At 38.7% G+C, this 18842-nt stretch overlaps 2 protein-coding genes across 2 annotated transcripts in view; one reads left to right on the top strand and one right to left on the bottom strand.

Annotated features, from left to right (window-relative positions):
* The window catches only part of LOC143285513 (DNA repair-scaffolding protein-like), a 28244-nt gene extending 22332 nt beyond the window's left edge, over nucleotides 1-5912 (top strand). Inside the window, exon 14 of the mRNA XM_076592850.1 lies at nucleotides 363-5912. Within this exon, the coding sequence (XP_076448965.1) occupies nucleotides 363-467 (105 nt within the window). The 3' untranslated portion in view covers nucleotides 468-5912. The remainder of the gene's footprint in view (nucleotides 1-362) is intronic.
* LOC143285652 (phagosome assembly factor 1-like) overlaps nucleotides 551-18842 on the bottom strand; it is a 51266-nt gene continuing 32974 nt past the window's right edge. Inside the window, exons 11-15 of the mRNA XM_076593048.1 lie at nucleotides 18741-18823; nucleotides 18001-18106; nucleotides 16541-16672; nucleotides 11760-11864; nucleotides 551-595 (exon numbers count right to left, since the gene is read on the bottom strand). Of these exons, the coding sequence (XP_076449163.1) occupies nucleotides 551-595; nucleotides 11760-11864; nucleotides 16541-16672; nucleotides 18001-18106; nucleotides 18741-18823 (471 nt within the window). The remainder of the gene's footprint in view (nucleotides 596-11759; nucleotides 11865-16540; nucleotides 16673-18000; nucleotides 18107-18740; nucleotides 18824-18842) is intronic.

The raw sequence follows: 18842 nt of genomic DNA on the forward strand, positions 1-18842 counted from the left end.
CAGTTATCGCCTGCAGGTGAAATCATAAGCAGGACTCGCACCTCTGCACACTGCGTGACAAATGCGCCATGGTTAACCTCTTTGATACTGTCTGAAAGTGTGCATGAAGAGAGTGAGTGTGGCATAATTTTTGTTTTGAATAAATCTAATATTAAGGGCCAAAACACTTGACTGAGGGGGCTTCTTCTCTGAAGACCTTGCATTGTCCAGCTGTCCCTAGAGTTTCTTTTCACAAATGATTTAACAATGACTATGCTGATGTCAGGAAAAGTATATATACTTGAGGTTACATGTTCTGTTTTATTGTAAGTATTTCTTTTTTGAAGTGAAGAAGGAATGAAAGATGCTATGTGTTGGTGCAGGGCTATGACGTGGACTGTGTGCTGAACAAAGAGCTGGGTCCAGTGAATTGCTTCATCACCTCCACCACTGGCACTGCCATCACTGCTGTCCAGCTGTCTTGTTGACCATCCTGCCAGTGGCCTGGCCACCACGTGGAGTTCTCTTTGAAGATAATAAACTTGACTGGACTTCCACCATCCCTCCTGTGTCACTGGCTCCACCACCACTCTGTCCAGCTCTCCTGCTGTTCATCCTGTCCACAGTGTGCATCAAGAGTTGGTTCTCTGCACATTGTGTGACACCTCACTGCAGTCACTGTCCACCTCTCCTGCTGCAGTGTTCAGTGTGGTGACTGTTCACTAAAGTCAGTGCTGTACCACAGTGAGGCAACTACCCACAGATCTACCTGGGCCCCTGCGGATGTGAATATTATCCTGTTTGTTCTCTTGGACTTTAATGCACTTCACTGATATGACTGCTGTGCAATTGACCTGGTGGGTCCTGTGTTTATGCATGTGCAGTCACAGCTGGTTAACCAGGATTCATCGAGCGACTTCAGTGCGAGTAGTGTTTAGTTCCTCTGTTTGCTGCAATGTGGAGTTTTGATACCCCCAAGAAATCCACTTTTTCAGTCCCACAGCGAATTGGGAAATATGACCTACAGAACAAACTAAAGGCCTAGTTTGCACCAGTTTGACATGGTATAGTATAGGACACCACATTACAATTCTTAAGTGGTTACCCTTTGGAGAGATGTTCACACATATACACAGTATGCAAGAGATTGTGTGTGTGTTTGACTCGGTACATATTCGGTGCACATTGACTTGTGTGCTGATGTGTGTGCACACATTTTTTTTCATTTGTGTATGCCTATGCAGACAATCAGAACTCAAGGGTTCCTTCAAGCATTCATCCAGTCCACAAGCTGTCACACCTGCACAAGGCAGAACTCTTCAGACATTTATTGATAAAACAGTTTCTTCAGTAGCCATCAAGGGAAAAATGCAAACCCAAGTACCACAGTACCACTGAACCAGTTTATAATTACCATGTATCTAACGCTTTACACTAGGTCATACCTGGAAATGAAAAGGTCATATGAGGCAACTGAATGGAATCATTAAACAAGTTAACAAAGAACAAGTTCAACGCAGGCAGCCTTATGGAGCTGCATATTTATTTTGAAACAACTTTTTCTGCATGCATACAATGCATACATCCACTGCATTCTGTTACACAACCACACTTACAATTACATGATTGATCAACAGTGTTAAACACAATTCATCATTAAAATCTACAAGTCATGAGTTTAATAATAGCATTCATTTCTTTAAAGAATAATGTCCTGAAAAGTATCAACCATTTGTCCATCTTTCCACTCTGAAGAAAATGAACATTTGAGTTAATCTTTAAAGAATTGGGCTATAAATAAAATACAAATATGATTTCAAATGAAAACAAGTCCAACAATTGGTTACACAGAACACTTCCATACTGCAATCAGTCTTGAGGAAAAGGTAACAGACACAAAATTCCTCAACTGTCTCTACAAAGAATCTCAAACTAAGTAGCTGCAGTTTTTCTGTAAAATGTATCTTTTAAATTCAGACATTCATGACTGGGTCTTTATCAAATTACACACCTGTATTTTTATGTGTTAATTAATTTATTATTATTATTGTTTTAATTTGTAACAGATCCCAACCAGATGAAAATCACCCATGAATATAATTGAACAAAAACAACCAAGTCTGGGAAAAGGATATTGCAAGCCTGGAATAACAAAAAACTGTCTTAAATCTAAATCCAGTTGTATCCAGATCAGTTATTTTTGTGGGGAATGCAGAGACCATAGCAAGATGGGCCATAAAAAAAAACCCACTTAGATTTACAATCTGTCTTGGAAGGAGAAAATCATCTACATCAGGTGTCATTTTTGTTCCTTGAGGTATAACCCATCAAATAAGCTTCTTTTTGTTTTCGATCAAGGCTTCACTTCAACAATCTACAGCTAGACTGAAGAAAGGAGAGTCTCGTTTTGCAAAGGGACATATGGAATGGCAGGGTGCAGTGATGGATGGGACTCGATGACACAATTATTTCCCAACTGCTTTTTCAAGTACACCACTGCAAATCAGAACGGAAGCAGCAGTCTATTTCACAGCCACAAATACTAAGAAGTGATGAAAGCCACGCGAGGTTGTCCCTCAAATGAATGATCCTCAGTTTAACTTTCATTAACCTCATGTAATGTATGGACACCCTACTCAAATTCACGGACTGATGCCTAGCTATGGTAATTCAAAGCATCAAGGTTATGAAATGATTATGATATCTTTGTTATGAATGTTCATATCTACATCCAAACACTTGTACTTCCTCCAGCATGCAAATAAATAAGGATTCAATTAGTCTGATCAAGCTTTGCATATCCTTGAAAACAATGAAGACATCAGTTATCAGTAATTACAAGCATACTTTTTCAAACAGAGTTCAAACAGGTGACCTTGCAACTGTGGTATATTCATTTCTCACTGAAACATGTGACAGCAAACCCTCTTGTCATGCTTCCATCACATGCATCTACACACAAGCACATACACACACACATACTGAAACTATTCTATTTGTAGGTATTTCATTGATACTTTAGTTAAAGTCCTTGGAAAAAAAACCCCACTTCAACCTCAGCTTGAAAAATGGTGCATAATATCGACAATGCAAACATGAAATAATAAAACTGATGATTACAGTGTACAAATATGAATTCAGGCAACCAGAAGACAAAAAGAATCATTGCACTACTCTATATTAGTTTGAAGACATCTCATCTCTTACTGATGCTCGGACAGTAAATGAATAAAACCCAGTCATGTGATTCTTAACAATATTTGACTGCAACCCAAGCCAGCAATGGCCACATCTTACAGAAGATAATTCTCTATATTGTATTTGGCAGCCTCTGGAAACACGTTATTTATTTAAGAATAAATGATGTTGTTACTGATACACAGTGAATCAGTCTGCCCTTCTGACCTACATTTACAAGGCATGGTGCTTTCTCTCTGAATTTCAAAACAACATATTTCTGCAGCCATGTCTCTATCATTCCACTCAACAATTACACCAATATAATTATGAGCATTTTCATGAGAGGGGAAGAGAGAAAGAATTCAGAAATGAGACAGACAGATCAAAGAAGAAGTGAAAATTGTGTACAAAGTGCAACAGTCTTGGCTGGGTCTATCAGACTTGCACAACCTGAGTTCAATCTGAGCTACTTGGCACTACGCTGTGGCTTCCACAGATCACAATCACAACACTTTGAGCTTGGAAAGTACCTGCATCAAAGTAATCAACAGCTGGAGATCCACAATTGACTACTGCTAATCAAATATGCAAACAGCAGCTTGAATGCAAGAACTGTCACAAAAATTGTTTGTTCACTATGTATATTCTATGAATTCAGTCTTCACCAACTCACGGATTATTGTATTCTCCCAACACAAACACAGGGAAAATTATGTGCCTCTAATTATTTGGAACAAAACAGCCATAGACTTCTCAATGCAAGAAAACGATGACAAACAGTGACAGAATGTGCTGCTGAATAAACTACAATAAAGAGTGTTGAGAGGCGCACACATGCAAACCACCATGTGAAAATGAAAAGTAACTTTGTGTACACACACACATACATACACACATTACACACACACACGCTGATGCACACACACTTAAGTTTTAATTCTGGAAGTTAGACATCCAGAGAGATCATCTTTATTTATGTACACACAATGAGTAGTAAAAATATCAATTTTTTGTATGGGTTATTTATTAAAGTAAGAAACAAAAACAAAAAAAGCAACCATGAAGAATCTTCCTACCCATTGTTATCAGTAATGATGTGTAAACTTCTCTTGTGGGAATTACAAGCATGCACTATTATCAAGCCATAGCTCTAAACCCTAATGCTGCACTTGACCTTGAAAAATACTTTTGTATTCCTTCTGGAATTATAAATTTACCATTTTCTTTTCAACAGTGAAATCCAATATCAGCTGGACAAATGCTGCACAAGTGAAGCAGCCGTGTTAGCAAAGTGTAAGTGTGGTGATGAAGTTGCTCTTGCTTTTTCTCCCCTACCCTCCCATCCCTGTCCCTACTCTGAATCCCGTGTTCTGGAGCAGGATCAGTGTATGCATGCTGTTAGTACTGGCAAGAAAACCTGTGACTGCTAGGGTGTTGTCCCTGGCCAAATTGTGCAGAACAAATACACATCACTGCAGGCAACAACACACACAGACAGAAGTGTACATGTATTACTTTACAAAAGACAGTTTGCAAATCTGCTTTCGTGGAGGACCTTTCGTCGCTTGCAGAGTGAGAAGTAGGTCATATAACATGATGGGAAGCCCATTGCTGTAATTAGCTTGCTTGGGTATAATTACAGAACTAAACATACCTTGTAAATTTTGTCAGGAAGTAATTTTCACAAAATTTTAGCCTTCCTTTGATCAGGAAAAAACCCCAAGAAATGGAGACGTGCGTGCACATGCAGTTCTCGCTAAAAATAACTGGGGAATCTCCACAAAAATCAGACTAAAGGGGGTCTGCAAACCCTCCCTAATGTCAGCCTGCCACACAGAACAATGGAAACAACTGTTGTGACAGTGAAAAATCACAATACCACAAATGATAAATGTCAATGATGAAATGTGAAATCAACATTTTATCTGTGATTATGTTCTGATATAGATCTGTAAGAAGGGCTGGATGCTTTGAAAATGGTCAAACCAAACAAATGTTGAACAGCATATTTCGACAGCTTGAATTCATATCAAATAATGTCTAGTGTAATGAACATTAAACCAGTTTGAGTTAATATTAAACCAGTTTTGAAAAGAATTGGTTTTGTCACAGAAAAGGGAAAATAAACCCAAATGATTTAAAGTACTGCAACTGCCAACATTTAAAAAAAAAATTGTGCAGGAAAGAAACTCTGAAGTGCCACAATCAACCACATAAAAAATAAAGAAGTCAGAAGCAGCAATATTCACCACATCATAAAATTTGCAAACATACAAATGTAGAAATAGATATTGCTCATTCCTAGATTTAAGTTCATCTCATGTGCAAAAGCTTGCATCAGAGAATGCTATCTCTGAGTCTCTGTCTCTCTCTCACACATACACACACCAGGGTAAGACAGGCTCACAACAGTCTTATGAAGCAATGGTTACCCATTCCTGAAAAAAAAAATTACCCTTTCACTCACTTCCTGAACTATTTGGGGTTTTTTTGCTAAATAATTTCCAACCTCTGAAAAAAAAAAATCATGCTCAAAAGTGTGTAAAAACTAAAAGTATATGTTTCCTTGAAGGAAAATGATTGGAGAATATAATTATCACAAATTCAATGTTGACAAGATGAGATTACTCCCAACCAGGGGAAGATAACTCAGATTTTTAGAAGAAAAAAAAAGGGGGGTGGGGGAGAAGAAAATTCAAGTTTATTTAATTTATCGATGGAAATGGTGCTAAAATATTAGCAAATGTACTGGACACAACAACCAAGTGCAATCACATTGTTTTCTCCACTATCATGTTTTAAACATGATAAACACTATAAGCACTCCCACCCAAACACCCACAAACACAATCACCCAATATTACAACACAAAATCTGACTGTAACAATATTTCTGCTTGAAACTTTCATCCGGAGGGTTTCATAGTCCGTGAGAACCCTAAAATGAAGGTTTCAAGCTAAAATACTGGGTTTTTCCTATACCCACTTCTAACATGACACACCACCTTCCTGTTCATGTACCTTGTACAAGTTGTAGCAAGTAATCATCATCAGGATAACCAGAACCACTTCAGTTGATCAACAACATTAGTTTTGTTTCTATCATGTTTCGTAGCTGCTACTGTCCATGCTGTGATGACAATCAAACAAAATTCTAGCCACCTCTTCTGTACTATATATCTTAGCAGCCATGTTGACACACTCAACAGGTTTTCGCGTTGCAAAATTCAAAGAAATGCATCAAAATCGAGCCATAACTTGCTGAGATATTGCTTTGAACATGCATCATTTGCAATAAAGTAAGCGTATGCCAATGAGTGGCTGGACTGTTGATAATTCAGTTACCCCTAAACCATGGTATTATCCAAGGTCAGAAGTGAAAAGCTTACTGTGCCTGTCAAAACTATGTCACAAAAGTTTGATTTGAGGTTTCTATAACACAAAAAATAAAATAAAATAAAAAATAAAAAACCCAGATGATTAAATAAATGAACAAGAAAACAAAGCTCATCAACAACAACAAAAAAATGCAACTGTTTTTTCCTTCACTGCCAGATAATGCTGTGTGCAGTAAGAGAAACTGGATAAGGCAGACAGACGAACACACACACACAATACAAAGACACATACACAAAGAGTACACATACAAAGAAAGAAAGAAAAAACTAAGATCCGGAGTCAGTCACTTTTAAATTCTATTCACAGAAGTTGGGTAAGGCCTGTTAGAACTTGTATACTTGTAAGTAACACACACACACATAGACACACACACACGTATTTGTACCAAGGTAAGTCAAAGATTGGGTCTACATCCAAAAATGTGTGTATCCTTTCTTATATATATTTTTATCTGGATTTTTCCTAGAATTGTGTTGATAAAGTTCACACGCAGCACTCACACACAACACATGTATTCTTTCTTTGTGTGTATGAACCAAAAACTATAAAACACAAACGGGAGGTCTCTGGTCCAATTTCTCTCCAGAAAGGCATATCCATACTCATGTCAATATGCTTGCCAATGGCAAGAACAGACCAACCACATCAGTTCAACCCTGTACTCACTTTCTCATGTATGTGCAAAATGCTTCTGAAAACATAAAATCAAACTATATCCTCCCCCTAAACAATGAACTATTAAAAAAAAATAAAAAATAAAAAAATAAAGCAGCACACAAAATTAGAAGACAAAATGTGTTGGGATGATGTTTGGAAGCTGTTTGCTTTTGTTTGTTTTTGTTTTTTTTGTTTTGTTTTTTACAATGGCAAAGAAAGTTTTCATGAAAGATCTGATCACCAAAAGACTATGTCTGAAAAACAAAACAAAACAACTGTCTCTCAAAATGTGTCTCTGACATGTGAAACATAATTTCTTTTCTGTGGAGTTGAGAGTAGTTCTGTGACGTGCCCCAATGACTCTTCACAGAGTTAAGGGAGATGAAGAAAAGTGTTCAGAAGATGCTACTGTAATAAAACATGTGGCAGTCACTATTGCTGACTGGTGGAATGCATGCATGCATGCACATACACATTAATTTTGAAACATGAACAGAACATGGATGAGTAGCCAGTGTAATATCTATCATCCACTTCAACCGTGATGTCACTGTCCAAAGGAGACTTCATAAGATTACCTCAGATTTCTTTTTCCATTTTAAAGAACATGATATTGTTTGAAAATAAAACATCAAGAATGTGTTGTTACTTTAAGGCTGGTAAGAAATGTTCACAAAATCTGTACCAAATTGAATACTTATGTTCAGAAAGTTGATAGTTAATTAGGTCATTTCGATATAAAACTGACTGACGACTGTGTCATTGTTTACAAACTGAACAGACCTCCAGACCACTTTCTTTGTTCATGTCATATCACTTATCAGGCAACACATTGTCAGACTGGCTGCTAACAGTAACGTTTCCACTGGTGTGAAGACCTGTCAAATTTATAATCAGGTTCTTGACACTTTTTTTTATAATTTTTTTACAGCTTCCATTGTGGAACGCAACCTGGCTCTGCTAGCAACCTGGTTGCTCTACCTACCAACACCGCTCCATATTGCTGAATTCTCTCTCTCTTTTTTTTAATTTTTTTTTTTTTTACCTGTATTGTATTCGCGGCCCCCCCCACCCCTCCCCCTCCAAAAAAGGGAACAACAAATAGCAATTGCCGAATGGTTAAAGCGTTGGATTTTCAATCTGAGGGTCCCGGGTTCGAATCTCGGTGACAGTGCCTGGTGGGTAAAGGGTAGAGATTTTTCCGATCTCCAAAGTCAACATATGTGCAGACCTGCTAGTGCCTGAACCCCCTTCGTGTGTATGTGCATGCAGAAGATCAAATACACATGTTAAAGATCCTGTAATCCATGTCAGCATTCGGTGAGTTATGGAAACAAGATATACCCAGCATGCACACCCCTGAAAATGGAGTATGATTACCTACATCAGTACATGGCAAGGTAAATAAAACGGTCAGACAAATGTATGTATTTGAAGTGAAAATTGTTATCTCAGCCGTTTAATCATGTGTGTGTGTGTGTGTGTGTGTGAGTGTAACAGTTGTAGTATTGAGAGTATGTTTGTGAGTTTTATGCATTGTGTTTTTATGATATTAAAGATTCTGTTTAATGTTTCTACTTTTTATATGCTTCACATTAGGTACTGCATTGTAAAGTGCTTAGAGCTTGCTTATGCTTGTATTATAGCGCTATATAAAAATAAAATATTATTATTATTATACCACTGGACTTTCCATGTCGGAACCTTTAGAGAAGCCAAGCTCCCTTTGGAGTTTACTGTTCTTCCTGACCAAGCCATTTCCTTTTCTTTAGTGCCTTTCAGCTGACAAGAATGAATGGAACAGTCTGTAGAAGTTTACTTTCATTCCTTGCATTTGGTAGTTGGCAAACATAATCCAATTACTACTAATTTTTTTTTTTAATAACAATGTGCAGTGCAGAATTCAAATGCAGGAAGGAAATACTGCTTTTACTTTTGTATAAATTTTGACTTGTGTTAATACATCAAGAAAACGCACAAACCAAATGAAGAGAAATTGAACATATAAGCACCAAACAATAAATGCAAATATAATTTAAGTGTATGGCATACAGGACTATAGTGTACAGAATTATAAAGAACATGACTAAGAACAAGCAAACATTAACAAACAACAGATCAAGTCAAACCAGGCTATAAGCAGACACACAATACCATCTTTTACATTGAAAATGCCAGCTTTAAACTTAACACCTGTAACAGTTTTCACCTCTAGATATTTCAGAATTTGAATGGGTTTACATTGAAGAAACTTAACCAACTATGTACACCTATACCTCACGTTATATATGCATATATGTATACATGTGCTCTCACTTACAGTTTATCACATAATTCCATTAACGAATGCCCTATTTGTGTTCAACCACATGCAACAAACTGTTCTCCTTACTGTAATACAAGGCTGTCATTTCTGATGGGGGGAAAACCATGCACAAATACACCAATGATCACTGAGCCTTCTGAATTCATTTTATGCATCAAGACAGCTTTGACTTGAAAATTATCAAGAAAAACCATCTGAAATATTCACTGAGCTATCATAATAAAAATGATGCATTGAGAGCAAACTCTACAGCCACATTTTGAAGCAAATCCAATGAGCATCTTACTGGGGATAGGGTAATTAGACTGAGGCTGACAGAAGATGTATGTACTTTGAACCATTTTCCTTGTGATGGCAAAAACTGTAGGCAACATTGCCTCATCATTTACTCAAGCAAAATCTATTTTTTTCTGTTAGTGTGCACATAAAAAAATCATTATTATAAAAAGTACACGGAAAGAAAAACTGGTTAAAAAGGGAACAGAAAAAGGAAAAAGAAAGAAAGAAAGAAAAAGACTAAAAGAAAGGATAAACAAGAATATAAAAATAAGATTTTTTTCACATAAATTTTATGATAAAGCTACAATGACAACCTTAAATTCTGGAGTTACCCAATTAGCCTGGATAAAAAAATAAAAGGCAATTATCAAACAGATGCTGCTCTATTTTCCCTTTTCAACAAAATTGAAATCTGAAGACAATATTGTTCAATCAAAAAGATTGGAAGGTCTCTCACTCTGTTTTGTTTTGTTTGGAGTGGGGGTGGCAATTTTTTTTTAGAAGATCAACTCTACAGTATGTAAAGAGAAGTTAAATGTGAACTAAAATGATAACAAAATAATAATGCTGTAAAAAACTAATGCCCTTGATCTCAAAGACCTAACATATGAGCTGGGTTTCTGCTTGGGTCAGGAGTCTGCTGAATTTATCAGCTGAGCTTTCTTCATATTTCAAAAGAGGTGAAAGAAAAGACACCAGTTCACTTTATTTTATGGCTTAGAATTATACATGTAAGTTCATCTCAGTTTTTGAATTTCAGTGTAAAGTAAAAACAGTTAATGGCCTTATGAAGATACTATTACAGTATGCTTTAATAAGATAATATTACAGTATGCTGCTCCTCATTCTGAAGAAACAAAATCCATGTCCAGACTTCAGAAAAAAAACACCATCATTAAACATATATATATATATACATGGAATTTATCTTTCTATTCATTTGTGCAAAATATCTCTGTATTTTCTCTTTTAAAAGGTTGTGAAACAAACTGTTTCCACAAACACTGGGGCAATCCATTGGGACTTTCAATTTTCTCTTTCACTTGGAACCAAAGCACATTCTCCCCTCTTTCTCTCGGCCTCTCTCAGACACTGCAACACACAGCAACAATCACAATCAATGTAGGAAAAACAAAAACAAAAAAACCTTTGCTTTATTCTTGGAGGTCATTAGGTGACAAGAGTACACCTTCTTAAATTGAAAAGAAGCCAGAATATTAACAATAGGTAAAAAAAAAAAAAAACCAACACAAATAAATTGGATGTTTTAAGCACCTTTCATACATTATGTTCACACACTTATACTTCTCCACAAAACATTCCAGCAAGGGCATCGTTCTGTCAGCTCCACTTTTGACACGTACCGACAACAAGCAAGAGCACAATCCACAATCTGACGCTAGGAACATCATCATCAACACAATAAGGCCATCATAATTTTGTCACCATCGATGTAGTTCAAGCAGCCGTGAATATCTGAGCACAAGCCATCCAACATAAGGCATTCCAGTTTGTTCAAACAGCAAAGAAAAATGTACAGAAAATATAATCCTTATTGTGGAAAACAAGATAAAGCAAGACATTGTGTGTGTGTGTGTGTGTGTGTGTGTGTATGTGTGTGTGTAAGTGTGTGTGTGTGAGTGTATGCATGTGTATGTCTGTCTGTTGCAAGTGTTGTAAATGTCAAGTTGTTATTTTTCTGGAAGTGTGCACAAACAGTAAATATGGCTGCAGGTTCTGAAATTAAACGATAGGTAAAAAAGGAAAGAAAATGCAGAGATAGGAGCATGCCAATCATCATGGTCACAGAACTCCACAGCACAGCTTGCCGCTAGCGGCACACGGTGCAGCACTTTACCCTGGAGTAAGACGTGCCATGCCAAGGTGTCACACCTTCCCAGTACACTGGCCATCACCTGTCTTTTCCCTCTTGCCCTCACAGCCACTGTCTCCTTTCTGTACACGTCCTCCTCACCTCTAGCCAACTGCTGTCCACCTATCAACATTTTTATCTCTGTGCCTTGCGCTGTTCTTGCCCGCATCAGCTTCAACCAACACACACTTGTTCATTTAACCCATGTTTTCATATGATTTTTTTTTTCTTGTCATGAACCACAACAAACATGCAGCAACACAGGGGCATCTGTTCACATTCACCCAGCACACAGCGAAATGTGGTTTATGAGACCAAGTGTATTATATAGATCCACTGCCAAGAAGGATTATTATGGAATGGTGTCTTTCAGCTGAACTGGTACACAATAAAGTTTGACAAGAGAGCAAACTACGCAAGATTTGACGCAGTATGAACACAATAGTCAGATGACTTGGCATGTTGCACACAGTTTAATCACTGGTGGTGTAAGTATTATAGAACAACCACAAACACCTCTCTCTCAACTGTCACACACTCGATTGGCTCACTGAATGATTAAAATCTATGCAGTGCACAATTCATTATGGGATCTTGTTTTGCAAACATCTAGCTACCTATATGTACCTTTCACTCCATGGCACCAACTGAGGCTGCAATATGTTAACCACAACAACAGTATGTTGCGTACTCTTCTGCTGACACTACAGACTTGGGCCTGAAAGCCTGTAACATTGCAGTAAAGTTGAGTCAGTCCTGCAGTTATTTGATCAACAAACACAAGAGAGAAGCACTGTGATGCACTGTTTATAAACAAGAGCGGCCTGAACCTTGACAGTCCATCCTAGAGGAAGAGTTGCTTGGATGACACGAGGAATGATGGTTGTCATGTGCTGATGTTCCAGACCAGGATCACCGATGATTAAGATGCCAGGCCAGCCACTGCTCTAACACCTCTACTCACAGGCAGCAAAACATGCACAGAGACCCCCATCCACACCCACCCGCAGGGGGTGGGAGAAGGCAGGGACCTGCTGTAAACCAGGCCAAGCCGCTGCAGAAGAACTAGGAACCAAAGGTTGCCAACACAACTCTCACAGAACAACTGACAGTATGTTGGTTGGCTGGTGGTCAGGGTGGTAAGGTGTGTGTGGTGTGCATGTGAGGGTCGTGAGTGTGTAAAGTCAAGTGTACTAATGTGCAGCCACAGTATTGGCTGCGGGTTTTGGGATAAACGATAGGTAAGGAAGAAATGGAGAGAAGGAGCATGCCATACACAGGCAACCCACAGACAGTGGCAGGGGTGCGCATTGTACCTGAAGAGTGCCATGAATGCAATATCATGGCCATCACCTGCTTTCCCACTGTCACACCACCTCCTTCTGTAACTCTTACTCATTGCAACAACTGTTCCAATCAAATTTTTATCTTGTCTCCTTTTGCCCGCATCACTCACAACACACACTTCAAACCCATCATAAACTTCATGACCAAAACAAACACACAACAGCAGGCAACTGTTCACTTACGCACACAGAAATAGGTTTAACAGTGTATTAATGATTCCACCAAGAAGATATTATGAATGTGTCTATTATGACTGGTATAAGTTTGACAATGGATAAACCACCAAGATTTGCGCGTATGAACACAATACAATGCTGCATGGCAACGTATTATCCTGCTGCTAATTATAGAAAACAAACACCTTAACTGTCACAAAATCACTTTCCGCATTGGTTGAATATAACTATGCGTGCAAAATTATGGAGCTTTAGTTGGCAACTCTGCTCTAGATTCTATTCAAACTAGTAAATTACCACAACAGTATGTAGCGTCCTCTTTCTGACTTTGGTTGGGTGAACCTGTCAATTGGTAAGTTGACTTCTCTCCTGCTTATTGATCAACAAACAAGAGGAACATTGATGCCGTTTAAAGACAAGAGCGTCGTGAAACCTATAATCAAAAAGATTCTTCTTGGATGCCAGAAGAATGAAGGTATTCATAGGATGTTCCAGATAGATCAACATATTAATAGGCCAGCATGCTCTAAACCAATCAAGGAGCAAAACAATCAAGAGGCCCCAGATGCCAACCTCCCAGTGAGAATGTCAGGCCCTGTAACAGCAGCCTGCAGACAGACACAGTATGACACAACTTCAAGACAACTGACGTATGTGTTGCTTGGCACGCAGGTGCTGGCGCAGGAAGGGGATGAGACAGGAACTAATGTGACCGTGTGGGGGGAGGGGGAGGAGGGGTGGAGGTGGAGGGGCGGAGCTACAACCATCTTATGGACTTGTACAAGTGACATGTATATGTGTTCTGCATCCTCAAAAACAAAACTCTTACTGCATGTTAGAATGAATTTCAGAAATTTTTTGTCTCTTCAAAACCATCACCAACAAACAAGATGTTATTTTGATTAACACTGATTAAGTTTGTAATGATTCACAGTTGAAATGTGAATAAGAATGATTATAAATAACAGTACTAATGTATAATGGAATAGGTGTGTTTGTATTGATTATTATTTACTTTCAGAAAATATTAATTATATGTTGTTCTAATAACAAAACACAGTTTGTTGGAATTTATAGCTGTTTTTTGTTGTAAAAACCTGGAAACAGATTTATTTGAATTAATTTGAGCGAAAGGGTTAACAGGTACTGTGTATGTTGATATATGGTTGTTGTATGTGATGGATTAACAGGAAAAGTATGTTGAATTACATGTTGTATGTAATGGAATAACAGGTTCTGTGTATGCTGAATTACAGGTGTTGTATTACATGTTGTATGTAATGGATTAACAGGTACTGTGTATGTTGAATTACAGGTTGTATGTAATGGATTAACAGGTGCTGTGTATGTTAAATTATAGGTGTTGTATGTGACCAATTTACAGGCACAGTATATGTTGAATTATGTTTTGTATGTGATGGATCAACAGATACAGTATATGCTGAATTACTGGTGTTGTATATGATGGATTAACAGGTACAGTATATGTTAAATAACAGATGTTGTATGCAATGGATTAACAGTTAACAGGTACTGTGTATGCTGAATTACAGGTGTTGTATGTGATGGATTAACAGGTACAGTGCATGCTGAATTACAGGTGTTGTATGTGATGGATTAACAGGTACAGTGCATGCTGAATTACAGGTGTTGTATGTGATGGATTAACAGGTACAGTGCATGCTGAATTACAGGTGTTGTATGTGATGGATTAACAGGTACAGTGCATGCTGAATTACAGGTGTTGTATGTGATGGATTAACAGGTACAGTGCATGCTGAATTACAGGTGTTGTATGCAATGGATTAACAGTTAACAGGTACAGTGCATGCTGAATTACAGGTGTTGTATGTGATGGATTAACAGGTACAGTGCATGCTGAATTACAGGTGTTGTATGTGATGGATTAACAGGTACTGTGTATGCTGAATTACAGGTGTTGTATGTGATGGATTAACAGGTACAGTGCATGCTGAATTACAGGTGTTGTATGTGATGGATTAACAGGTACAGTGCATGCTGAATTACAGGTGTTGTATGTGATGGATTAACAGGTACAGTGCATGCTGAATTACAGGTGTTGTATGTGATTGATTAACAGGTACTGTGTATGCTGAATTACAGGTGTTGTATGTGATGGATTAACAGGTACTGTGTATGCTGAATTACAGGTGTTGTATGTGATGGATTAACAGGTACAGTGCATGCTGAATTACAGGTGTTGTATGTGATGGATTAACAGGTACTGTGTATGCTGAATTAAAGGTGTTGTATGTGATGGATTAACAGGTACAGTGCATGCTGAATTACAGGTGTTGTATGTGATGGATTAACAGGTACTGTGTATGCTGAATTACAGGTGTTGTATGTGATGGATTAACAGGTACAGTGCATGCTGAATTACAGGTGTTGTATGTGATGGATTAACAGGTACAGTGCATGCTGAATTACAGGTGTTGTATGTGATGGATTAACAGGTACAGTGCATGCTGAATTACAGGTGTTGTATGTGATGGATTAACAGGTACAGTGCATGCTGAATTACAGGTGTTGTATGTGATGGATTAACAGGTACAGTGCATGCTGAATTACAGGTGTTGTATGTGATGGATTAACAGGTACAGTGCATGCTGAATTACAGGTGTTGTATGTGATGGATTAACAGGTACTGTGTATGCTGAATTACAGGTGTTGTATGTGATGGATTAACAGGTACTGTGTATGCTGAATTACAGGTGTTGTATGTGATGGATTAACAGGTACTGTCAATTACAGGTGTTGTATGTGATGAATCAACAGGTGCAGAGTATGTTGAATTACAGGTGTAGTATGTGATGGATGGGCGCAATAGATGAGTGGTTAAAGCGTTGACTTTCAATCTGAAGGTCCCAGGTTCGAATCTTAGTAAGAGCACCTCATGGGTAAAGGCTGGAGATTTCATATCATCATCATCATAGATTAACAGGTTCTTTTAACTTGAACAACAGGCACTGTGTACACTGCACAAGCACTGTGTACATTGAAACAGCAGGCAGTGTATGTAGCAATCAGAAGAGACCTGACATGCTGACTGCCAGGCCTGGAATGCTACAGACAGAGTAAGCCTGTGAACTGGGAATCTGAACCCAAAGGTTACTAGTTATATTTCTATGAAAACAGAACACATCACATCTTCACAATAAAAAAAACAACAATATTTTCAAAAACCCATAGCCAGTGAACAAAACATTCCCCCCCCCCCCCCCCCCGACACATAAACAGGTGAATGTCCCTGCTCATGGAGAAAACAAACATGGAGTTATTATCAGTGAGGAAAAAGGCAGACCTCAAAAATGATGTCCTGAACGCCGTAGCAGAAAGTGGATCCAAAGGGGTTCCTGGTGTTGGTGGAAGAGGCTCTGTTCAGGATGACTGGGCGCTGTTCTGGCCGCAACAACAACGGCTGTACCTCCATCCACTGATACACACAACAACACTGTCACTTTCTGTACCTCCATCCACTGACACACACAACAATACTGTCACTTTCTGTACCTCCATCCACTGACACACACACACAACAGCACTGTCACTTTCTGTACCTCCATCCACTGACACACATACACAACACTGTCACTTTATGTACCTCCATCCACTCACACACAAACACACAACACTGTCACTTTCTGTACCTCCATCCACTGACACACACAACACTGTCACTTTCTGTACCTCCATCCACTGACACACACAACACTGTCACTTTCTGTACCTCCATCCACTGACACACACAACACTGTCACTTTCTGTACCTCCATCCACTGACACACATATCAGTGTCACTTTCTGTACCTCCATCCACTGACACACACATCAGTGTCACTTTCTGTACCTCCATCCACTGACACACACAACACTGTCACTTTCTGTACCTCCATCCACTGACACACACATCAGTGTCACTTTCTGTACCTCCATCCACTGACACACACAACACTGTCACTTTCTGTACCTCCATCCACTGACACAATCAGTGTCACTTTCTGTACCTCCATCCACTGACACACACACAACACTGTCACTTTCTGTACCTCCATCCACTGACACACACAACACTGTCACTTTCTGTACCTCCATCCACTGACACACACATCAGTGTCACTTTCTGTACCTCCATCCACTGACACACACAACACTGTCACTTTCTGTACCTCCATCCACTGACACACACATCAGTGTCACTTTCTGTACCTCCATCCACTCTGACACACACAACACCGTCACTTTCTGTACCTCCATCCACTGACACACACAACACTGTCACTTTCTGTACCTCCATCCACTGACACACATATCAGTGTCACTTTCTGTACCTCCATCCACTGACACACACATCAGTGTCACTTTCTGTACCTCCATCCACTGACACACACAACACTGTCACTTTCTGTACCTCCATCCACTGACACACACATCAGTGTCACTTTCTGTACCTCCATCCACTGACACACACACAACACTGTCACTTTCTGTACCTCCATCCACTGACACACACAACACTGTCACTTTCTGTACCTCCATCCACTGACACACACATCAGTGTCTCTTTCTGTACCTCCATCCACTGACACACACACAACACTGTCACTTTCTGTACCTCCATCCACTGACACACACAACACCGTCACTTTCTGTACCTCCATCCACTGACACACACAACACTGTCACTGCTGTGCAGCAAGAACCTGTGGAAAAGAAACAAAATAAAACAAAATAAAAATAAATTTGCGGCAGGTTCCCACCCACCTTGGAGTAGGCATGTATGACTAGTTGGTCCTCCTCATCGCCCTGACTCAGTCTCTTCCCACTCTTCTCTAGGATCACAGGCAGCTTGAATTCACACCGACAGTATCTGGAACACAACAGTTACTCTCTGCCAAAGCTACAACCTTAGCCAGTCTCGTCTACTGGAACATGAACCTCACGGTAAGTTGTAAAGTAATTCAGTCTCTTCATTTCAAGTGTGGGGGAGATGGAGGGGTGTGAGGGTTAAACAAAATTTCTTATCAAGTTTATAATCTTTATTTAATAAAAAAAAAAAAAAAAATTCCCTAAATGGAAAATATATTATGACTATCATAAAAAGTCATCCTTAGTTTCATTTTGGTGAATTACATTTGACTTCTCTCTGTTTGCCTCGATAAATGCACAATACATTTGTATAATCATTCTGGGGGAAAAGTTTGCAGAATACTAAATAAAAACAAAATATGTATTTAGGAAATTGTACTTTTGATAAAAAAAACCATCTGACACACACTGATACATTACAGCATTCAATTAAAAATCTGCTGAAAATGGAAAATGTATTATGATACACACGATTACTTTGTCCTTTCACACACACATGCACATACAAACACACACACACACTCATGCACGTGCACACACACACACACTAAAGCTCACACAGACACAGACACTCACACACTCAACACACACACAAGCATACTCAATGAAACTCACACAGACACAGACAAACTTACATGTTGAAATTATAATGACCAGGATAATTAGTGTGTAGTACAAATTTTTTCACCATGTGCGTGTTGGCATCAAATAAGATATCCTGCAAAAGACAAGAAAAG

The sequence above is a fragment of the Babylonia areolata genome, chromosome 9 (genome assembly GCF_041734735.1).
Source record: "Babylonia areolata isolate BAREFJ2019XMU chromosome 9, ASM4173473v1, whole genome shotgun sequence".
NCBI lineage: Eukaryota > Metazoa > Mollusca > Gastropoda > Neogastropoda > Buccinidae > Babylonia > Babylonia areolata.